The 25219-nt window shown below is 43.4% G+C and overlaps 1 protein-coding gene and 1 long non-coding RNA gene across 8 annotated transcripts in view; one reads left to right on the top strand and one right to left on the bottom strand.

Annotated features, from left to right (window-relative positions):
• Positions 1-25219, bottom strand: part of LOC111243709 (uncharacterized) — a 45615-nt gene that overhangs the window by 2445 nt on the left and 17951 nt on the right. For 3 of the 5 annotated variants that reach the window (XR_015320492.1, XR_015320491.1, XR_002670583.2), the window contains 2 exons: positions 15875-16719; positions 135-328 (listed from right to left, as the gene is read on the bottom strand). This is a non-coding gene — a long non-coding RNA (uncharacterized LOC111243709). Of the gene's footprint in view, positions 1-134; positions 329-15654; positions 16720-25219 lie in introns of all 5 variants that reach the window. The other 2 variants (XR_002670584.2, XR_015320493.1) reach the window with 2 other exon arrangements.
• The window catches only part of LOC111243708 (homer protein homolog 3-like), a 49836-nt gene continuing 28798 nt past the window's right edge, over positions 4182-25219 (top strand). Inside the window, exons 1-3 of one of the 3 annotated variants that reach the window (XM_086979380.1) lie at positions 4182-9157; positions 9348-9603; positions 9871-10924. In XM_086979380.1, coding sequence (XP_086835506.1) covers positions 10899-10924 — 26 coding nt within the window. In that variant the 5' untranslated portion in view covers positions 4182-9157; positions 9348-9603; positions 9871-10898. Of the gene's footprint in view, positions 9158-9347; positions 9614-9870; positions 10925-12199; positions 12250-25219 lie in introns of those variants that run through there. The other 2 variants (XM_086979379.1, XM_086979378.1) reach the window with 2 other exon arrangements.

Here is a 25219-nt window from a genome sequence, read left to right as displayed (position 1 = left end):
GAGAATCAGCTCTAGCAGCTCAAATAAAAATGCAAATAGTCAAAGCCCAATTCTGCCAAGCACCTGCACTTCCTAAACGCAACATCATTAAAACTATTACATTTGTAATACTTGTGTATCACGTTATAATTGACCTGTTAAGAACATATGCGAATCAATCGATGGATAGTGTGCTGGGCCCCAGAGTGAGTATCGTGGAACAAGCAGACGCCTGCAAAAGTTCGCTTAGCCTCAGCAGTCGAGGCCACGAAAGATGCATCGTCGTTGATGGGGTCGACATGGCAGGTGAGATTGACAGCATCCTACGTCTGGGACCTAGAGACAGATCCTGTACAAATGATGAAAATAGGCCATTAATCCAGAAAACAGCTTTCAATCTAAGTGGTAGCATGTAGTGTATATGCAACAAATACGTCAAGTAAAGAATGCTAGAAAGGGATGCATGTAAACTGATTTTTAGTAATACTTCATCGACCTCGCGGCAACCGTTCTGATTGTGTATGGTCAATCATGTGATGATTGATCTGGTTAGCTTCTATCTTTTTAAATAACTACTAAACGCAATTTTTGTAAATAGCGAACGTTTTATGTATCTGAAATATGTAATTGCCGCTCGACGTTGAGAGCACTGAGCGAATAAATATAGCGTAGCTCTTATTGTAAATAGGTAACGTTGATGGAGTTCAGTTTTCTTTAAGGTTTATCTATGATATTCACAATCGACATGGAGGGTCATTTGAAGGTATTTCATTTTTTATAGACATTTGCAGAAAATCTTCGGATTTTTCTAAGACCATGCATTTCCGTTTGTCGTTGACTAAACGATGCAGTGTTAAACGATCTGCAAACTCGTCTCACGATGATTCCTTAAGATTCAATTCTATTCCGGGGAAACCTGCGCACTAACCTTGATCCACGGGAACTTCATTCGCATGAGAAGCTTAGTTCGCGATCGAAAGATCGCGTCTCAATAAAACGTCGTTCTCACTTAATATGGGCATTGCTGACGGCCAGTGCTACAAGTACACCTAACTACTTACAGAAAACGGATTGAAATTTATTACTTTCAACATGTCCAAATTATGATGAGCAAAATTAACTATTCAAGAACCCTACTCAGTGGCCCGAACAAGTTTCTGAAGTTTTACATTTGATACTGCTTCTCGATCGGGCCTATATCATATCACGTGTCCTTAAATTTAGTACCGCAATACACTACCAGCAAATCTTCACGCGGATCGACCCACTGACCTGGCGCTCCGACTAGAATAAGAAAAAATAATAAGTAAAAAAATCGAAGTATAGTTTGGCACAAATACGATATCGATATTCTTTAACAATATTAATATGGTAAATGTTTTTCTGTGCAGAATTCCAAAAACGCAAAAAAGAGTAACCTCATTTTAGTGGACATTGTGGGAAACTTAAAGAGCTTACACGCAGCTAAAATTCTAAGAGCCTGTGTTTCGAAATATGTAGCTCATATCAACGTTCCAATGCGTCAGATTGAAAGACATTTTGCTTATTTTTCTCTCAGAGGACTCATTGTTTCTGCCCTAAAAGGACTGTTGCCACGATTGTGGCCATAGAATGGTTTGCCCCACTTCATAGCTATTATAAGACAATATCAAATGAAGTTGCTCATAAACTAACAGTCGAACAAACAACGAACATGTTTTCCATTTCTACGTCTTTTTCTATCTCGTATAGGAGGTTGGTTTCGAAAATGTTCTGTGTGTACATTTGGCAAGCAGATACATATGTATGTATATATATATATATATATATATATATATATATATATATACGACGTCTCGAAAAATGCATTAGTTTAAAAGATGACAACACTTGATTTTATTAACACATTAATATTTATTATTTCTTAAAAAAATTACATAACTATTTAGCTCTTCCGTCTACCGCAAATGTTCAAAATGAATGTTGCTCTGATAAATACGCTATTTATTAATAATGGTAGGCTATTATTTCACAAACTTCAAACAACTTCCAAATCTTCCAGTTTCGTTAACTTTTTGGCGTAGATTCTATCTTTGAAATAAAAAGAGAAAACTAAGAAAAGGTCGATTGGCATCAGATTGGAGGAACGGAGCAGCGTATCCTAGAGGGCTTCTTCATCTAACTAGTCTGGAAGATTCGCGTCAATATATGCTTATAACCTCACGATTACAATGTGCCGGTGCTCCGTTCTATTGGGTAAAAAAATTATCATCTTTGTCAAAGTTCTCCAGAAAGCATGATTACCACTGTCATTTCGACACTCATTGAGCGCGCAGGGTACTCGTTGTCTTTGTTAATCCGTGTACTTTGGCGCCCTATAGTCTATTCAAATATAACCCAGCCCGATCTATGGCCCATAGGATAAAGCTGGCTATGCTACCGCTTTCGAGCACACAAGCAGCAATAGACGTTGAAAAAGACGATTCCGTTTCACATATACACTTTCTCAAACTATTTAAATGTTATTTTCACCACCTCTTACTTCTGTGCTACTCTAACAGTCGCCAACTCTCAGATCACCTGGTCACTTATGTTGAACCACGTACATTTATGGCATGACACAATCTATATTCCTATACCTCTAGAATACGAGTGTTTGTCGTAGTGTGGAACGTCGCTGTTATGTTTATTACCATTCTGTGGCGAAATTACGAGAGGGAAAGAAAATATAATTGTGCTATACATATAGCGGCGGCGGCGGCGGCGGTGTCAAACTAATTCAAATAAGTTCTACCACAACGAACTGTGAACTATCACAGTGACCTGGCTAGCACTAAATATATATACATGTGCTGGTAGACCCGATTCTGTGACCGATTTTACCCCCAGGCCAGCAGCTCGGAAAACACCGCTCGAATTCGTCCACAAACAATCATCAACGTACGATGACCGCGAGTATTTCGTTGTAACGATGGGTTATGCCGGTCGGGCGCTGCTGTCATATGAAACGCGGTTCAGTAGTTCAACTAGGGGTCTATACACTCCTCTGCATTGTGCTACATTTACAATCAAAACTGAGTTCGAGATAAATCTGAGTCATATTCATTTTCCCGAATCACTTCCTTCGGAGCAATCACTATGAACCTCTAATGCAGTGCGACCTTTTTCCAGTAAGTTCCCGTTGAATCTACTACGGTGGCGTTATGACATCTACAGTCTGCACGGACGGCTCTGATACTTGATCGCATGTATTTCTTACGCAAACGACTCGTCTTTTCTATCGAATGTATACTAATTCTCACTAGAACCCATAATACTCAAAAACCGTCTGTTATCAGTCGAGATTGGCCGACTATATGACCGCATCGCTCTTCTTTAAGGCATCGGTAGTGCCAGCCGCAGCGGAGCAGCGGTTCATCATCACTAGACCGCAAGCGACGTTCAGCCCTCCGCTGATGTTGAGCGTCGGCTGCCACACGACGATCCTTGTGCCCATCGGCGCGCCATATCAGCAGCACAAACTAACGAAGAAAATATCGTAGCTCTTTCTTCGTTTGGTACATAATTCTATAAAGCAACGGAGACAACTGTTGTCTACCAAAGCTCTCGCCAGCCTTTACTCTCCTCCTCGAACTGCGCTACCAGCATAGGCGAGCCCGTTGCCGCCGACGTTCGTGGTGGCCCCGATGCCGATTCAGCCATAATAGACAGCAGAAATCTACACACATACAAACATTCACACGCGTACAGATAGACACAGAAAGACATGGTCATAGTCGCAAAGTCAGGATACTGACGGTTACTCCTATACCCGGGACTAACCGCAACCCGTCGTAGCGAGAACCCGTCGACATCACGCAGAAACGACATCACCGTCGTTCCGATCAGCGGCTTTTGTCACTACTTCTCCTACTACACACAGAAGTTTGCCTGGCCAACCAGCAGCCAGCTCCCTGCTGCGAGTGGCGCAGCTACTCTCACTCGCGGCCGCCGTCGCTGAATACAAACAAGCATAACAGCGTCACAGCGAAGTGTTGCTCTGAGTACCACCAACTATCCAGCGACAGCAGCGGCAGGAGCACGTAGCAGCCGCTCCAACTGCAACGGCAGCGGCTGTCACGGCGGAGACAGTAGCAAGGAACGAACAACGAGCATTGAACGCAAGAAACTGACTAGCTGGCTAGCTCCCGCAGGTCGTTTGTCGCTTCGAGTTTGTTCTTTCGGCGGCGGCAGCGGCGGTGGCAGCTGCTGCGGCTCCTGCCACCAGCCGTCGGCAGATAGCAGACAGTTAAGACAAGAAGCCAACCAGTGGCCCGCAGTGCCATCGCTACTGCATCAATAGAGGCCGTGGCGGCGTTGACATCCACTATTAAACAACGGCGGTGATCAACACAGACGAAAACATTGAGGAGCCCACGGCGCAGCACAGCAGAGGGCCGTGACATGCGCAAAGGCTGCAGCGGAGTAGCCGCCAGTCGTCGATCTCGAGCACTCGCCGGGAATCGAACCGTGGTCGTAGTCTCAGTCGAGCGACCGTCTGATCTACTTCACGGTAGAATTGCAGGGTTTCGTGGTGCTGCTGCATTGTCATTGCGATTACTGCAAGTGGAACCTACACGTTGCAGGAACGCTAGCAAGTGCGGCTAGCTTCGACGTAGACGACAGCTCAACGGCGAAGCTCGCTGATTGTCGACGTTGTTGTTCTTGTTCTTGTTGTTGTTGTTGTTGTTGTTATTGTTGTTGTAGTACTAGTAGTAATTGTTGTTGTTATCATGTTTTGTTCCGTTGTTTTTGTTCCTGTAAGGGATGCCGGTTTTGGCGGTGGATTGATAGAGCCACTGAATGACTACTGATCGATAGAAGCATATCAGTGGAATTGCGACTGCGGTGCGTGTGAGATTTGATTTTTCAATTGAATTAGTCGCTGTGTTGCGTGCTGCTGCTGCTACTGCTGCGTGCTGCTATATCGTCGCCGCAGACGCTGTCGACAGAAGAAAAATTGTGCTATGAACAGCAGCTCGAACAAATGCTGGACAGCCGGCGATCGCGACGCTGGCAATGACTCTGCCCCGTTCGATGGCTGGTCGACCACATGCCCGATTTCCTGCTTCTGTTACCCTGTCTATGACGTACTGCTAGAAATCAAGTGAAGTACAACAACATGTTAAAGACATATCATGGCCATAATCTGATAACGCGTACATAGACTGCTCCTTGTAGAGAAAACTCAGTACATGACAAACGGTGTATATGTATATACATCTTACGTGGAAAAACAAACAACTTCACTGGTGAGCTGACAGCAGAGGCAAAAACAGGAGGGAAAAGTTTGCCACTCGTGTCTGCCTGATCGACGCACATAAACACGTAACACACAAAGACAGGCAGGCAGGCAACCACACTCGAAACTGGCCTTCAACAATAACAGTCCATGCACATTATGCCGTGAAAGAACGTTGCACCGTACGCGGAAAAGAATATTATTGGGAACTTGAAGAAACAAAAAAAGAAAGGGGACAGGTCTGAAATCGGAGGGCAGGCTGAAAATTGACAAATTGACGAGACATGTTTAGGAGCCCCAAAGAAGCTAAAGGATTACTGAAGGAAGCCATTCGCCATGCCGAACTACGTCAACCAGAAGTGACACAAATTCTAGCCAACAGCCACTTTTACCCTGTCAACAAGGACTGGAGCACTTAGCTGTAGATATTTAGAGGGAGATCGAGAAGACAGTGAAATCGGGAACAGACGGCACAAGTGTGCGCTCCGAAGTGCGGAAAAATCTTCTGCGCAGTTCTGCTAGTAGTGTTCAAGTGATGAAAAAAGGATTACGTGACCGCAGGTCTTCCCAGGTTGTCAATACCGAGAGGATATGATTGTCATCGTACAATGCCGATCAGAGGGGCCGATTAGGGGGGTGCATGGTGTGTAGTCAACCTGATGATATTTTCGATCGGCTGCGTACATGACTTGACAAACAGAGCGAAGCTGTGCAATAAAGGATAAGGAAGAAAAAACTACAACAGCAGAGCAACCGTAAACGAGAACAGTGAAAAAAAAAAGTAAGGGACAACTCAGGAAGTCGACCGAGCCCATGTGTCAGTCGTCGAAATCGGTAACGCCACTACTGAATTTGCGTCAGTTTCCATACGCGTGCTCAACAATCGCTTTCTAGCCTTGGGGTTTGCGATTACGCGCAATTCGTAGTCCGATTGGAGATTACAGTTCCTCTCTAAAAACACCATCGTCGTGAATCACAGTCATTGTACTACTATCACGATTAAACCAAGCACCTGTCAATTATTGTTTTAACTAACCTGCAATAAGTGCCAATATTTAGGTGTACACTTGAAAGAAGGACTTTTCAAGAGAACTCTTTTCACAACGAACTCTAACCGGAAGACAGTAAACAATGTCCAGTTCACTTCAGCTTAACTCAGCCTGGCCTAAACATCCGCTGTTCCGATTTGTCTAATTCTCAACATCAATATCCAGAACTAAAAAATAATTCAGCTAGTCAATCCTGCTGTCTTTGCCGTATCCGCCATATCTTCTGATCAGTTTCTCAGATCTCGGATAGCTGTGTCATTGCTAAAAATTAGAGCAGCGTTTCACGAGTATCCTGCATTGCAACAAAACCCTACATCGACAGCCTACTGACAAAAGCGCCAAAACAGCTGACCTGCAAAGTAACAACAACACCTGCAACCACTACAACAACAACTTGAGCTTACCCTGAACCCAATCTGGTCTACGCAACACCATCATAACTCCACTTCCCCACGTAACTCTCCTTACCCAGCTCTGATGACCATCATGACCGCTATTGATCACTCTGTGCGGGTATGGCGATTTTGATTGCTTTCCGTTCTGCTTGTTCAAATAGCGGCCTGCTCGAATTTGTGCTGCGAATAGCAAAGGTCCTGCGGTAGTATTTCTCTATCTGTTTTGCCCCTTTGGATCAACAGCCCCGTCGGCCCCTTTTCCTTCCGCATTCTGCTGTGACTGCCGCGGCCGTTGCCATTTAATTAAGCCCAATTATTCTTATATTGCCGTCGATATTGCCCTATGCTCTTTTGGGATACTCCTATTGACTTGAATTCGCTCGTCAACTGCCTCCCCTCACTCGCGAAATTCGGTCTATTTTTTGGTTCAGTTTTTCGCTGCGTGTGTGTGCAGCAGCTTCCTTACTCGCTACTGACACTCCGCATCTGGTCGAGTTGCCCAGCGCACGTTTGTTAGGTTCCATCTCCTAACCCCGCTGCTGGCCCCTTTCTTTGCTCCTCCCACGTCAACGGCTGCTCGGCCGTCTGTGCGAAGAACACTCACAATCCAGAGAGTCAGAGAGACAGAATCAGACAGATTGCGATTGACTAGTACAGAGCCGGAACGCTTTTCCTCTACTCGGCTGGGGTCCTAACAGGGACCCGCCGGCCAGCGGAAGCTCACGAGGTTCATCAAAGTGGAACAGCCCAGTGTTATAGAATCGCGAGCGCGGAGTAGGTGACACGCCACGATCGTGTGAACGTCCGGTACATTAGAAGGAAGACCTTGGCCGAGGCAGGACTCTACGCAAGACGGCACAAACCACTTGGAAAGGAAGGTGGTAGGAAGATAGAGGTAAAGAAAGTGTGATAGAAGTTAGCTAGTGGAAAGCGAAAGCTATAAGACTGGACGACGCGCTCATTATGTGATAGAGAGACGCAGGAGACGTCTACACAAGAACTAGCGGATGAAATATCGGCAGTAAGTGAAAAGAGCGGCCAGTTCGAGCGGAGCTTCAGCGTTCGTGGTGGGGGTAGCGATAATAACGGCGGCGACGACAAGAGCATTGGCCCCAGAACTTCGAATCGAGTGAACAAAGCTATCGATGAGTGAGGGTAACGTCGAATGTGCCCACTCTGCCGTCATCCGCATTTCGTGGCTCGACTCCTCTCTGTTGCTACTAGCACCACATGAAACGCGTAGACAGAGCTTGGGCAGGGCTTAAAGCTGAGCGAGCCCTCTCGGCTCTCGGCTTCATAATATATAGGCTTCTGTGGAAGGACGTGGGAAAAGGTTCGTCCCGAAGCGGCTACCTCTGGTATAAATACTTATTTTAATGTGAGCAGTAACATTATGACGGATGCTGTTCGTGTAGACAGAAAGATCCGATGGTGAGAAACAGCAATCAAATATACATAAGAATAAGTTTTAAGTAGAGATATTGAAGGGGTTTCGGAAAAGAACAAGAGGTGATCCTCCACACGATAATGATGATAACACTGGAATGTAGGCCTATGTGAGATATTCTGCTAGATCCGTGTTCGAGGTAAGGGCGAGAAACGAAACAATGCTTTCGAATCGTATGGCAAGCTGAGCGATCGACAATAAATTCCGAGACTAATGATGATCTCAAAGCTTTCCAACAGGACGTATCACCTGCAGTTTCAATATCCTGCTATTATCTACTAAAGCTAGCCGCTATCATCTAAGGCAACGTGTACAAAAATCTGCTAGCCAAACTAAATTACTTTGCTTGGAGAGCATCGAATATACACCGGTGAGATTTAACAATTTGCCGGACGGAAGTCAATACGCTCGTATGTTGTTGTCGGTGCGTAACTATCAGATTGCTCTGAACAAAGTAGCACGTGAACAGGTCCTACTGTGAACTGTAAGTGAAAATTCGAAGCTATGAAGTCGAATCCGTGAAGACCCAATCTGGCTACGAGAGCAAAGCAAGCAGTATGTTCGCGTTCGTTTCCAACTGTGTAGAATCTTCAGCATAATCGTCATTTTCGACATTAACATGTATTGTGTACTTGTGACGGTGATAGTCACGAGATCATATGGTTGTAGCTAAGCTTTGCTGCCGCTTCCGTATCCGCACTGGGCATGACCAACTACGTTAGCATGTCAAAGAGTTAGCCGAAACGGCTAACAACCATTAACAAACACAAGCTAAATCAAAATCGAATTATTTCCCCCGAAGATACTTCTTACCCGTGGACATGCATCGGTTTGAGCAGTTAAAACGAAGATTGAGTGTTTCATGTTGTTATTATTATTATTATTGATCAATAAAGGTTTGCTGGGTCCACGTGTGTATACGTGCGCCATTTCAAGTGAACTGCCAGCACTGGATTAAGAGTCTATATTTTCGAGAAGGAAAAGGTCAGAAAACGCACAACGTCCACAAAGTTCAGCTTCTACCGAGGTGCGTCAGGTTCGCTAGGCTTCATTAAGAATGCGCGCCAATCGAGTGTGTGCTATGTGATTACGACACGTTTTCGTGATTTAAAGGTTCAAAATAGTGATCATTACAGGAGGGAAGCAGAACGAGGAGCAGATAAGTGAAGTAGTTTTTGGCTGCTGTTGTCATATCAATTGTGCTTGTGTTATTACAGAATTCAGATGGAATGACGGTGCCAGGAGCGGCGAAGCTGATGAAAACGTTTTACTAAGCTTAGTTTTGTTAGTGAGGATCAACCGAAGGAACACTTGGGTTAAGAACGGTAGATTTTTCGAGATTTTTCCTGGAGTTGCAGGTTTACGACGGATACGCAGGGCTGAAGACTATGCTTTAATTGTAAATGTTTTATCTGCGGTTGCGGAAACAGCCTACGTCGAATGTCTGCTGAACATCGGCTGCTACGCGGAAACGTAATTGCCGGTATCAGCTCACTTTATCATTTCTAACATCCCAACAATACTTCGGTGGGATACCGGAAATTCGAGGCTTGACAATAGGCTATCCTAACGTGCCCTAGCGAGTAGTTTTACAGCGTCCAGCCTCATCGCTTTACTCGATAAGAATAGGAAATTGATTTATGGCAATAATACATTTTCAAACGATAAGAAGGCCCTCAACATGGTGACTAGGCATACAACTATTAATCGAACAATTCGTGTGATAAATTTCGTTTGTAGGCGTTTATCGGTATAGCAGTTCAATAACAAACAGGCTAAATTCAAACCGAAGTAGAACAGTTGCTCATCGGGGTGTAGTGGAATCGACAACCGACACCTACAACGACAAAAGCGCAAAAGACTGCAAAGCGTCAACGATGTCGAGCAGCGCCAAGTTGCCTCCGTCGAATACTTCGGCGAACACCATGTGAACCCAGTAACAGACCCACAAACCACCTCAACCTTAGCAGTAGCGCCTGTTGCTGCAGTTCTTCAACAAGGACGTGGAGGTCGGCAATAACAATAACAAAAAATCCCTTCGGCTTGCAATAGCGACTGCAGCGTAGCCGAGTCAAATACCAGGATTGTACATACGGACACACAGCGGAGAATAGGGATTTCAGGTTTCGATGGACCGTTCTTCGGCGTCTTGTTTGTTCGAGCATCGGTTGACGTCTTTACAGCAGTAAAAGTCGTCTCCCGTTCCGGACTGTTCGCGCTCCGGTCAAGCAATTCTCACAAAGACGTTCGGGCCAATTAATTGGCCAGTCGGGTGTATTTCGGCGAGAATAGGCAAACTAAACAGTAGGTCGAACGCCACAACTGTAAAAACGCGACAGTGGACAGCGCCCAATAACACAACTTTTGGCTAATAGTTAATTTTAGTTACATCTTTATTGGCTGCCATTACGGCTGTCTCGTACTTCGACTTCAAAGCAGAATAGAGAAACAGCAGTGTATTTGACGACAGGTGGTGGCGCGTGAAAATATTACATCCTCACACACCCCTTTTCACCCTCGTACGCACACGAGGGTAGTCTCTTCATAAAACAAAGAATCGGTCGATAGTGACTAGATCCAAAGAAAGAACCCATAATAGAGTTCGAACATTTCGGCACAGAACTGGAAAACAGCCTTCAGTTCTCCCTACGACCGGAAAGTAGCTGTCCTAGAGGAAAGCCAACAGTTGAATGGGCGGAGACGACCACTAATGGAGCAACAATAAGAACCTAGGAAGACCGCGTACACCTAAAATGTGTGATGCCTGAATGACCACTCAAAGTGCCAGTATGGGGTAAGTATGAGAAAACTTTAAAGCGCTTGATAATTGCTTGATATCAATATCTGTATCCTATGAGTACTGCCAATAGGATATTTTATAGGTTTGTAGCTAACGATGAGTCACCGAAAAGCTGCCTAACGACGACGCCACTGAAATCGAAGTCGAAACATATTATTTTATTGAATACGTAACTAGGGATTATGTGGTGCTTGCAGTGATTCGCTCAATGCGGAACCTCGGGCCGTCATTTAGCAGTCTGTTATACTCGTGTTGATTTTCGTTAGGGCCCACTAATGTTGGTTATTGCAAACGTTGTGGGAAACCTAATGCGGTAAATGAGCGAAATTCCTAAGGTAGTCGTAATAAAAAAAATGAAACAGGTTGGTCTTGACAACTGCTATACCTAGTGAGAGACGTGTTTTGAAAACGTTCGTCGTTTAATTTACCGTGTCGCATTGTGCTTATGGGAATGGGAAAAAAGCACATTGCTATAATACATGGCAATGTTAGTTACTGCTGGTATATATTTGTTTCCAAGTGTTACTGGGAACTGATCACTTTTACAGATATCGACTATCATGGCACATGTTTAGTACGGGGTTTTTCATACTAAAAATGTTGCACCATCCATTATTTTTCGCCCCTGTCAAAAAAAGGCGAAGCAGGGAAAAAGTTTTTTGCTTGTTTTTTTTTTCGTGTATAAAGCTTTTGGGATTGCTCTATTTTAAATGAGGCCTGGATGAGGATACTGGCCGAGGATAACCTAGCTATAAAAAGTCGATTTCCTTTTTTGTAAATCATAGTAAGCTACAAGTGTGTTATGCTTCGCAGAGTATCTACTTCAGCGTTGAATGCAGGTTGCATAGCACATATGCAGACGCTAGATTTATGCTGTTCTAGCGAAACTATCTGATGCCATTTCCATCAGCCGATATGTAACTTAATAGAAAGTCGTTTCCTAGAGAATGTTATCTGCTGTGATACCGCTCTTCCAATCACTGTGCGAGAGGATATCGAGTTCCAATAGATCTTATGATGCTACAAGCTTCAACTGTTCACTTTCGACTAGCCAAAAATGTACTTCTAAAAGAAATGCATATGTAAAGCTTATGTAAAGCTTGTCTATATAACTCAATCTACATCAGTCTCCATACACGTGTGACCTTTTATATCTCTCAAAGTACTTGAGTACTTTTGCCCGCGATCGAATGCCAAGTAAACATCTTTGGCTTGATTGCAAAAGTCCAGGGACAGTGCGGGCGGTTGGCCAATTCAGCTACGGCGCTTTAAGTGGAGGCATCGATGTACGCTAGTCTGGATCAACGCATACCCTGCAGGTATATAATTGGTGCCTATATATATATATGTAGATTGGGTGGTTGAAATCTGCCTGCGCTCTCACAGCTTTGCTGGCCCACGAATCATCAAGCCTTCATAAAACTTGTTAATCATTAGTTATATTAAGACTGTTAAAAGTACGCTAATCAATATGACTTTGATGTTCGCCGGTTTCATAAAAACTATTATTTTCTCGAATTCCCCAACCATTCAGCTAGCTCCGCGGCCTGCTAGTTCAATAAATAAAATATATAGAAATATAAGCGCGTCTAACCATATAGTCATATTCTCGACGAGACGTTCGGCTAAATCGCGCTAATACGGACACCTCTCTTCGTGTCCAATGCCTTTTGGCGTCTTTGGTACTAAGTTTGCCAGGCATGTCAAGCCAGAGCATCAATTTAAAGCTGTTATGTTACAAATGTGTACGAAGTGAGCTACTTATTTGTTCTTTGCTTGTTGGCTCGTTACACATCAAGCGTCTCATTGTAAGTGAAGCCGCAGTTCTCGGCGATGGCACAATTGCAATGTCGGCCATTGTAGAATAGGCATTCTGTAGCGTTTCCTACGAGGTTCTACTGTTTGATATGATTACTATTACTGCATTATACAATAATCATCTGTAAGCATAACTAGCCAGGACTTGCACTATGGCTACCCGTGGCGACGAGATCATATCTCTATCCCGACTACAAACCACTCAAACAAAACACACAGACAGTTAGACAGTCAAATCATCGCATTGTGCGATTTCATCTAGCTCTTTCAGTATGAGAGCTTCCGCGTTTGCTGTGTTTGTTTTCCTTTTTTCGCGACGGTCCCCGTCATCACGTCATATTGTGTTGCGGTTGCCGTTTCAGCAACCGGGAATCAACGTCGCACATTTTTTACAATAATAATTAGACTACGTCAAGCGCATAGCAGTTTTTTTAGAGGACTGCTTCTCGATTCAGATACTACTGATGCAGACAACGTTTTCGCTGCTATCGTAATGATGATTAGCTATTTCAGTGCATTTCTAGCCGGCTTTGCTCATAACGAGAACCTATAGGGAAGCGGCAGTCGTAGCGCAACTTAGCGCTCCTTGGCTAATTGCTGATGTGCACCGTCAGTTCAGCGCATGTTTGCGTTTGGCATCCGGTAACGGTTTACAACTGCCTTCTGCAGCGGTCCGCAAGAGACGATTCACTGTGCCATGCTAGGGACGATTCAACGGAAGAGGAAAAACAAAGCGATGAGAGAAGGGCTCGAATTTCGGCTACTGAACTAATTATGATCGGCTGGTAAAGTAAAAAGATCTCGCAGAAAGCTGCTTGCATTGGCAACATTCAACCAGTGGCGGCCAACGCTAATAAACTGCGGTGGAAGAACAGGTTTTTGCAGATTCTAGTCCTGTAGAAGGCTGGCGTATTCATGAGGTATAACGTGGAGTACCTCGGACAGTTGAGATCCATTGTAACGGTGGAGTTGACCCCTACGTCAATGTTACGCAGAATCTGTAACTTTATGACCTATTTCCTATAAATATTGTGACTGACTGCAACCTCCACTCGACTCCCCGTTATAATCTCAAACGATACGTTATCGGATCCTAGCGTTGCGCTGGCCGAATGCATAGAGGCACAAGTCTCGAGAATATAACAAATGCAGATATGACTGCAGATTTGGCGGACGTGTCGGTTTTATTTTTTGTCTTCTTTTTGCTGATTCGCCGCTGATTCGTTTTTTGATTTGCTGATTCGCTGATTATAAAATTAGAGGAAAAGCGGCCATGACATCGCAAGGGTAAGCGGCTGAGCGAATTACTCAATCAATGATATATAACCAAAAAAAAAAGAATTCAACTAAGCATTTGGAGAATTTCGAGTGCAAGTATTGTCAAGCCAGTGATGATAGACAATTATTTTACACTGAAGTCGGAAGGCAATTTCACTTTGTGGTATTCTGCTTTGCCCATACGCAAATCTCCTCGTTGCAATAGGCCAAAACATATTCTAAGAAGAATTCATTGCGAAAAGCTTAGGTAAAATGCAAAAGATGCATAGATATGCATCTTTGCAAATTCCCGTAATCGCACCCAAAATCCTATTGAGATCTTTTCCCAAACAGACTTTTCAACCACTTTTTTTCTACTATTATTATAATTACTGTAAACTGTACCTATTACACTGTGTACTGCACATTTTGTTTTCAATTTGTTGAAACATTAGATATCGCCCATCTAAGCTTACACAACAGTGCGTGGTTCCATTCGTCATCATATTCCGATAATAGCTCATCGTTGAGCAATCGCAATCTTTGAACTGCCCAGAAAAGCAGCCCCTCAGCTTCATGGTCGACTCCCTCCGCGTAGATCCTCATCATTGATCTTGGCAACAGAAGCGCCATAGATGAACGCATGATTTGTGAAACTTAATTGTTCCACCGTAGGTGGCAATCTGCATGCCCCGTCGTTCATAATCTAAGCCTTGTTGCCATGCAGCAGGGATCGCCCGATGACACAATAGGTTTACATTATTCGAGCTGACCTAGAGGACAAATACGCCAAGAACATACCCTAATTTGGGTTTTTAGTTTTGGCTGCACTCATAACTGTCGATTTGACGTAGCTTTGACCGGTAGCCGTAAACCATTGCCGACTTAACGACATAACGCCATCAAGCGCACATGGGACGCTGGACAAGCTTGCACGCGAATGTTGCTATTATAATGTGCATTTGCTATGCGCGAAACGTCATTGTTTAACGGGCCTCGACGAGTCAGCCTCTGGTGCTACCTGGATTAGTTAGCTAGTAATGTAGCAGTTTTTCATATTTCGTGTTTGGTATTTAAGCCGGTAGGCTACCGCGAATTTTCAAATTTAGCAAGTGAACACGTTAGCCTCTGAGCGAACCACCGAGAAGCAATGGTCTAGTAGTTAAATTAGCTAGAGGAGTGTCTACATTTGTAACCATCTACAATGTGAAGTGTCATGGCGTCGTGTAAACATGAATCATATTTGTCCTGAACAATTTCATCCTGATTAGCACTGAACAATTTCACGCACATAATGTAAACGTATAAGACGTTTGGCATTGTATAAACATTCTTAGGAAAACCGTAGGCGCGTTCTCTTAAAACGCAAATTTGTTTTTTTTTTGTTTAATCGCATTTGTCTTATTCGTTTTGTGTATGCTATCATTGATAACCAGAGTAGTCTGTATGGTTGTATCCATTTCTTAATACAGCTCTCGTGAAGACTGATGATAATGTTAAATTAAAGAGAATAACTGCTGTTATTTACATACATTTTTTTTTGTCTCAAATTACCTATATTTTAAATGACTGTACAAAGTATTACTTTATTATTCGCGCTGAAATAACGTAATTGCCTGGGTTACAAGTGTCTCAAATTTTTTACCCACCTCTAGCTTCGATTTGAAGTTTCTTCCAAAGTGATAAACAACGCTATTTCCACTCCTATATTTTGAGGGCACAAGACTCCTACGCATTATATTTTTCGTTTCATTTTTCTCTCAATTTCTTTTCTCAATTCATTCTTGTGTAAAGTCTTTCTAGCTGCTCCTAACCAATGAGAGAACGTCGGCCCTTGGCCGTTGTAACGGAAATACGGGTACTTCTTACCCTGTTATCGTCCTTATTTTCCTCCGTCCTCCATACACTAGACCCGGACTCATATGTGCACTACACACAGCGATAATGTGTCCGTATACAATTTTCACGCAACGGCACCACTTTGCATCGAACCCGTGTACTTGAACTATCCCTAGATATTTTAGCAGTGGAACCAGCTGAAGGAAGGGTCTTATCAAATGGAATGGGCCTAAATTCGTGTTATGCCCGCTGCGGCTCGTTGTAACAAGGTTGTCACGCCCATAATAAACGCACTAGCTGGATAAAAATACTTAGCAAAATTGCTAATCTCTAGTTGCCTTTGCCCTCTGTCGCAGACCTAGAAGGGCTGTATTTGGCTGGGGGTCGCATCGCAGTTTGGAATAGTCTGCATAAGCAATGACAGAGACGCGGCCAGCAAAATGAGGGGAGGAAGAAGCGAATCTTTGGAAGCCTATTTAATATTCTCGCCAGTTAAGTCTCGATGCTGTTGCCCCCAACTGTGGTAGAAGTTTTTCTACGCATTCTAAATATGCTGATATACTATTGATTGATCCGCATTAAACAGTCATTCACCAATGTTGGTGGTGAAAAAAAAAAGAAAAAATATGGATCCTGTGTAATAACGATGAAATATATAGCTGGTTTGTTAAAAAGGGTAGATGTAAGTATATATTTCTTGTTACATTGATTCTGTTCGCTTTTCTGGTGCTTTTTAGCTATAGATTATACACTATGATGCATCAAACAATGGCGGTAGTATATGAGCACTCAAAGACATTAGGATCGTGTAAACTGTGTAAGCGATCTGGGTTTAGATGTGAGTTCGCTAGCTCGTCCTGTGGCGCACAACAAATCTGAAACATTTATTATTTTTTGTTAGAAAAGGGCAAAAGCTTGCAGCTCGACAATGTCCAGCAAAAAAACAAAATATTGGGTAACCTATTCTTTACAATATCTTTATACGGTTTTTCCCTAATAAAACTGCTGTCCGATGCTGTTTATTACTGCTAAATGTATATAAGTATGTTCGGGTATACATTTCTGTATACGATTCCGTTTCATATCTGCATGCTTTTATCTCTATAGTTAATTAGTTAATTAATTATAAGTTATTGTTAAATGTAACATGATCGCTACCAGTGGTGATTAACAGATTCAAATACCTATCATGCGGATGCCAAATAAGAAATGACTGCCTTCCTTTCTGCTCTTTCGCTTCTGTGGCGCCCCCTCAAAGTTTTCCTGCTTCCGGTTGCTACAACCAAGGCCATACGTTCTTCACGCTCGTTAAGTCGGACTTTTTTTTTGCCTCATAATGACGACATAAGATATCAACGGTTCTTTATATAATTTCCCTCTTCCAGCAGTAGAGTAAACGGCTACGAAATCCTGCTGTTGGTGGCCTGATCGTGAGAGATTGGCTCGTAGGACTAGAACAACTGTCACTGATAAACCACTTTTCTCATTGTAAAAAGATGGTTGATATGTCGAGTCGGTTCTGATTAGTTGGCGTGCAGCTTCCGAAAAACTGATGTTAAAATAAAACCGACGATTTTGGTAACGTCACCGGATTAGCTTCAGCTACAGCAGCTTCGGTTGGGACAGAAATGTTAGAAATTAATAGCTGATAAAGTGTATTTTGGGTTTTTTCATATGTAGCCGCTTTTAGATACACGTACGCAAACACTCGGCTAACAAGAACACATCTAAATATGCAGGACACGGCAATTTGAGCAAACAGCACTGTGTTTTTTGCCCCTTCTCTAACAACACTTTCGAATAGTTTTTCCTTTTCGGAGCCAGAAATGCGCGCTATGTAAACGGCGTTGCTCGAGCTTGATATGAGATGCGGTCTACAAATGATAAATAACCATTAAAGCTTAATTATGTTTTTACTGCTTTCTGTTGAGTAAATATTTGAGTTGTCGGGAAGGTACAGACTGATATTCCGGCTAGAGGGCTTTAACGTCACATATCCTATGTACCATGTGTTACGTCGGGTTGGCATAGTTGTCTTTAAAGGCTCGGCCTTGGCCCTAGCGTAGGGGCATATGAAACTGAAACGTAGGATGCTTTCATTAAGACCCAACATAACGCGCCTTACAGATGAGTGAAGTTTCTGCTATATTTTATAGGTTTATTACGATCAAGGCATAAATGCTGCCTTGATCGTAGTAAAGCTTGACGATGCCTATAAAACATTTTATGCTGTTTACGGTCATCGAACGAAATTCTTTAAAGATATATTCCGTTGCTTTTGTTCTGGAATCTTCAATAAGAAAGGTGCTATATAGTGGTTGACCAAGTTTGGGAAAAATGGGTGCAATTATTTCGAGACCTAAACAAAACTGTTACGCGAATAGCCATGACATTGCCAAGGAAGTAAACATCCACCACCAAACAGCTTTCAAAAAAAAAGCGGGCCAGTATGTTTCGATGTTACACGAATTAAGGCACAGTAATTTATTCCATTGCATTTCGATTTGTGAAACTCTAGAGGAACGTAATAAAATGAAGCGGTTGATCGTAGATGATAATGCACGAGTCACGTATGACAGTAACGTGCCGGTAAAAAAAAAAAAGAAACTAAAATCTATGACGAAGCTCAGGCTGACGCCAAGAACGGTGAAGCTATTTGGTAGGACTGGAGAGGAATCGCTTATCACGAGTTGCTGTCGCCTGACAACACGCTTGATTCGGATCTCCGTTGTTGACAAAAGATAAGATTATAAGCAGACATTGAAAAAGATCGACCAGTATTAGTGAACCGAATGGGCATTGTTTTCCATCATGACAATATTAGACCGTATACATCTTTATTAGCCGGCAAAGATTACGCAATTGTATGGGAGATTTGAATGCAAGCCGGATTTTGTGTCGCCAAACTATCTATCTGTTTCCGTGGCTGCAGGAGTTTCTTAATGCTACTCAGTTAGTTTCAATAAACGGTTACAGTCACAAACGGCGCAAAAATGACTGAAACTCGATCGTAATATACGATTCATCGTACTATCAAAAAATGACAAAATATCATCGATTGAAATCGTGCATAATTAGTTTCCCAACGTCATTTTAGAAATAAAAAAATGGCTGTTCCAGTTTTGGCTTGAGAACGATGAATACGTTTTCGAAAGCCCGATGCTAGATTTGCACGAAGGACTTGGATGAGATAGGCGATCAATCAATTTACAGTATCACATGATTTGCTCGTTAAAATGTCGGTAAGGTACAACTATTACTACTTCTCTCAGTAGTCGTACATCGATGACCAAATTTCGCTTGAGTGTACTGTTGGAAGCCCCATTAAAGGACTGGCTTGTATTGTCCACATGGTTTTTACTGCTGATGACGTTACTAGTCAAGGGACGCAATAGAAAAAGGTAGCGAGCGACCCACTTATCCAGCCGCCTAATTGTCGACTGCCAAAATCGGACCGGTCCTCTGTTGCATGATGAAAGAAATCATCATCAACGCCGCTCGCAGCAGTACCGTGATCAGCCGAATTGATAGAGACGACGCTGCGAGCTAAGGAAATCAACGAACGAAAAGCATCCGTTTATCTGTTCAGGTTCTTGGCACAGGTCTGTCGTGAACTCCATACATTTACCAGTCTCGATCGGGGAGCGGACATTGTCCGACATTGATCGACGACAACACGCACGCCACACTGCCGCGCCGGTTCGTCGCAAGGCCGCGATACTTGCTGGTAGACCACTTCCAGCTTTAGCGTTAAGCATAGAATGACGAATCGCTCGACGAAGCAGCAATAACAGCGTCAGAAAAGGGAATAGCGTCTGCGTTAGCAATAGCAGAGCGCACACAAATACGTCATTTGCTTAGGTGTTTGCTGCTTGCTTTGGTCTGGTTTGCTTGTTTGAATGCAGTCGCGGGGTACATGCGGGGTGCAGGGAATGAAAAGCACGCACCATAAAATTGCACTTTTTTAGTTTTAGAGCACGCCGGCTGTAGCATTCGAAGGAATCGCTGCTGCCGTTGTTGTTGTGCATTGATTTTCTTTTGAGGCTATTGCTGCATGTTCTGATAGAAATGCCAAACAAAGCGCTATGCAACTTCAGATTTCGGGTATTTTCCCAAAACTGTGGGACTGGAACCCACTAAACTTAGATCGTGTGCAACTTTAAACTCCAATTTTGGCTCGGATGACCGCTGACCTTACAATGATAGTTTTTACGAAACGGTTACAACGTACGAGATCAGGCTAGGTGTTGATTTTAGCTATGGCTCGTTCCTATATTTGAAGTTGGAACATCTGAATGTGTGCTGAAGCTGTATGTTTTAGCTTACACACAAACACACGCACACACACACACACACACACACACATGCTACGCTAAATGGCCATTTGCCTCTATTGTACTAACCCTTTTTTTGGGTGCTTTTAGTGGGCAATTCTTATGGAAGCAAGTAAAACATTAATGAGGTTAACCTAACGTCATTTTCGAAGCACGGCTAACACAACTACACTTTATCATGTATCTATCCATTTATATCATATACAGTCATAATTTGCCACTATAGAACCACGATTAAGCATTTTTGGGCACCGATGTGATGGTTTTATCCTTTATCGATACGGTACGTCAATCGATAGAACACATTTCTTACTAACATTAAGCTAATGGTACAAAATATGTCGACGTTAAACGAATGCAAAAAATACACTGTCGAGATAATAATATTAAATATATTGTACGAGCTATATAATGGCCATTCGATCGTCATAACAACCTTGTTTAGCGTTTACCTCCTTACATCACAGAGAGAATATTTTTTTTTTTTTCACTAACGATGATCGCACGTCTCAGCGACACGCGCGAGTCGCAGACCTACCCTTGGGGGCTGCACGCAACATGGTGTTGTAGGCGCCACGTATCCTTCGTGCAGTTTACTCTGCACCATATGCCATACAACCGCCTGTTGGAATAGTGGCAGATTTCCTACAGCCACTGTTGATGGCGAGCAAATAGGAATGGTCACCGGTCCTTTCGTATGTCACGCTATAAAAAAATCGAAAATCGCTGCCAAATTAAGAGACGTGGAAGCTAAGGTAAACATCAGCGAAATACAGTGAAGGGACGATATCCTAAATACGGAGTGGGGCAAACATTTTCTGAGAGTTTGAAAAGAACGGCCTGACAGTTTAAATCTTCGTTTTACAGTTAGTAATGTATCGAGAAAGTAGAATGTGGTAAAAATAGAGAAAAAAAATCAGAACTTTCAACTTGCCCAATAGCTAGTTCAAACTCTTAGGCTACTGCTACCCGATCAGTTACAAGAATACGCATAAATGTTGAACAGCTTAGAAAGACGAAATCACGCCTGCTGCCCCCGCTACCGTCGCCATTATAATCATCTATTTTGGTGTAACCGTCGTCGCTAACTGCTCGATTCGCTTTATGTAGGTGCGTAGATTGGACGAGGTACTGCCGGTGGGGCCGCACTTTTTTCGTGAGAGAATCTCTGATTTTCGAAGAAGATCATTAGTATTCATTAACTGTACAGCCACAGACATCGTTGTGATTACGTTTATTCTCATATATATATGTATATATATGAGAAGAGGATGGACTCTGTAGGCTGTAAGGTGTCACGGTGGCAGCTTAGATTTCAGACTGCTACGATTGTGGTGGAAGTTACCGTTATCAGAGATATGGATCAGTGCAGAGCGAACGATCAATACCGATGATACAGGACTCTCAGCTCAGTTCAGATCGGTATTCTTTATTCAATCAGAACGTCTTTATTAAAAATAAAGGCGAGGGGAAGATTGTTTAACCTAATAATCAGCTGAATACCACGGTGTCATCTATTTACCGTTGCTACTGTATTAAATTCGAATTGTTTGAGTAGGGGTAAAGCCTTCACTCAGATCGTAGCAGTCTCGTTAATTGCCGCCTGACAAATAATTTGTCAACACAGAAATCTCTCAAACCGTCTATCTTTTCCCCTGTATGCATTTCTCACAGCCACTTGCCACATCTGCTATTGCTACCATTACCATTAGCGTATTAGCAGCAGAAGCAGCACGAAAAGTTATCAAGATCATTAAGTTAGTTCAAAGATCATCATCATCATTGACGACACTCAAACCTCCGATCTAATTTCCTTTTTCACCTTTGCTTTTCCTTCATTTTGTTAGCTCGCGATTGGCCTGATGGCCCTAACTAGTTAACGTTCTCGCAGCACATTCGATTCTGCTAACGAAACCCTTTATCGTTTTTGTTTCGAGCCCTCGATGTTTGGCTTGCCACTGGCATCAAATAGCGCGGTCATGCACCCTGCTCTGTATGGCCTATTGAAGTGGTGAGACATTCTCGTCTATTTTTTATGTTCATTTAATTTCAATGGGCGTCCGCTCGACCCAGCAGCTCAGTTCGTTCGTCTGCCCCATATTTCTCCCTCTGCAGTGACCACTACTATGCTGCTAATGCGATAAATCTCGTCACCGATGCCCCCTTTGGATTACCGGCTTATCCCGCTCACCATTATCGGAATGTCGTGTCCGTTTAGCATTCGAGCGCCGAGAGTGTTCTCTGATTCTGTTTTTGGCGGCCTCACCATCACGTATCCGTGTAGTCGTAGAAAATGATGGTCGGGTTAGTTAGCGGTTAGTCGCTTGCCGGAACAGATAATGAATTACTGCGGACCAACCGTAGCTTCTCACATCATTCTCTATTGTTATTAATGATCGTCGTCCTCAGTTCGACGCATTACCCGTTTATCTATCAATCAGTCGGTTTTATATCGCTCTGCGTATGAAGTTCTACGGAGACTTTGAGTGATTGCGAAATTGCCGACCTCTGAGCGGTTTCACGGCTACAACATAAAGAGTGGTCTAAAAACGGCAGCCATCGAACCTCTGACTACCGGTTCCGCTGCTACTGATGAATGAGGATGGTAATTAGCAAACGCTGCCGTGTCGAAGCAGTTGAAGTAGCGATGAAACAAATCCGAGCGAATGGATAACCGTGGCAGAATCACTGGAACGGATCAGATCTTTGGTCATCAGCGTATTGTTTTCCACAGGCATGCGCTGTAGCCTGCTATGATCAGGCTCGTCCGACTCTTTGCTAGGTGTATTCTCCAGTTCCACGAAGAAAGAATCTGTGTGAGGAAAATCACTATACGCTTGTCCTGAGCCAACGGTACGAGCATATTTTGGCGCTTCCACTTGCGTTCTGACGGGCTGCGGCACTTCTCCAACCCCCTAGCTTCCACTTATCTATCCATCATAGACTGCAATCGTGAAGGTATTAACAGTGACCGTTGGTCCGGCCATTGAACGCCGCTTGCTAGGCTATGAAAGCTGGATCGCTGATAGCGCCGGAGAGCGCAGTGAATGAAAGAGTCGAGCATTGCCAGAGCAGCTCGCGCGTGATGATTATGACGAGTTAGAAGCGACGAGAAAGAGCTTCCATGGTACTGACAGGATAGCAGGTCCACGATGTGAACCGCAACTTTTTTTTGGATGTGCTCGCGATCTGAGAGCAAATCAGAGTGAACTCGCAAGCGGCCCTGGAGAAAGAGGCATATCAAAGGACATTTTCGACGCGTAGGCACGTTCTACCGTGGTGCAATGCCGGCCACATAAATTGATAGCGCGATATAGCAGCTAGGAGTGTACTTACTGTTATATTATGGCAATTGATGACTACACGTGCGTTTGCGCCTCAGTGTGTTTCTATCGAGGATGATTAATTGGTATTGTTTTAAATAGTCATGGTTATTATCTAGCTAGAAATATATACGTATATGCTTGTATCTATGGGTTCGCATCTCTGCAAAGAGAAAAAAATAGACTTAGGATTAAACTGAAACCGGCATCCGTTTATGGATAAGGGTGATTGCTGGTAAACCTTTTTCTCCAAAAACTTGCACGCGGTGGTAGTAATGATATATTTGCATATTTATTTACAAACCGAAGAGATATAAAACTGACCAGGGCTCGAAGTTAGGGATCGATACGATCTAGACAATGAAAGACACGATAAGTATATGAATTCCCATTCGAGCTATCAGGACTGTTAGTGTTCAGTTCCCTACCTTGGCTAGCCTTTACTACGACGCTCAGCAGTGGCTCTAGGGCCTGTCGTAAAAACTGCAGCCAAAAATCAGCTAAGGAAAAAAGTTTTGTTTCACGTCTTGGCATTCAGCTACGAGGCTTCGGGAAGAACGTCGATTGTACCAACCGTGACGCTAAGCGTCCGATTGCTGAATTCCACCAAAGTTAACCCACAGCTCAAGAAACCCCTATCCCTATAAACTGTTTCTTACACATAGCGTACTAATCAAACATACAATATACTAAGATAGCAACGGTTTATGGTGCACTTATTATCGTTACTGTTAACGCAGCAGACCTAACGGTCTATTGATTGTATCGGCCTGGCTTCAACCATTAAATTCCCTCGTAATCAGCATGGTCGAGCAGGCTTTTTTTTTTTTATCATTTATAACAACAGCGTCACGACAAGACAATAAACAGAGCGGCTGGCAAACTGTTGCCGCTATCATCCCGTCGCTCGTAGTTACAGGACCCAACTCGTAAAATAACTGTGTCTGCAGAGCGCTAGTTGGACGCGTGTGTTCATTCCTGTTGACGCTTTTCCTTTTCATTTCATTTCGATTCAGTTACACACAAGATGCCGATAGAAGATATAATGATACGGTGACATAGGGACATCGTGAAAATCTTCAGCATCAGCTCTTCTTCTAATAGTAACGACAGAGCATGAAACGCAAGACGGAATAGCTAAAACCAGTAGAGATTACAGATGAGAGTCACTTCAGTGGAGGACTAACAGGCGTCCCTGTTACACATGCAGTCCAAACCGTAACCAGCTTTGAACAGAATACACGACCTGGGCTTTCGATCGCTGACCCATTGCGATCTTGTTACGATGACCTCGCCAACTTACTTTTGTTAAATACGATAGGGCTGAAGAAACACTTTTCGATTAGTTTTGATAGACGCAGCTGAACCGTCTAAAGACTAGCTAACCGAGACGTAAACAACCCACAAAGTCAACAAAGGAGCCAATACGACTATTGCTGAAGGCCACTGACCCATTCTAAGTCTATGCTGGTAGGTAGCATTTCGCTGCTGGCAGTTTTTATCAGGACCTCGAATATGTTGAGTAGACGAAGGAAGGTAGCAATTTGGCGACTTGAAGGCGGCGTGCGTTTCCCAACAGCCAATCGAAGCGTCGAAAAGAAGATCACCATGCCTACCCTCAGTATGCCAATAAAACCTGCACGATCATTAAGTCAACAACGAAATTCATCGTACAGAAGGTATACACTAGCTCACAGACGTGCACCTTCCAGAAAGTC

The sequence above is a fragment of the Varroa destructor genome, unplaced genomic scaffold (assembly GCF_002443255.2).
Source record: "Varroa destructor unplaced genomic scaffold, Vdes_3.0 BEIS01000002.1, whole genome shotgun sequence".
Classification (NCBI taxonomy): Eukaryota; Metazoa; Arthropoda; class Arachnida; order Mesostigmata; family Varroidae; genus Varroa; species Varroa destructor.
The sequence above is the reverse complement of the archived record's forward strand: the minus strand, read 5'-3'. Positions and strand labels throughout refer to the sequence as shown.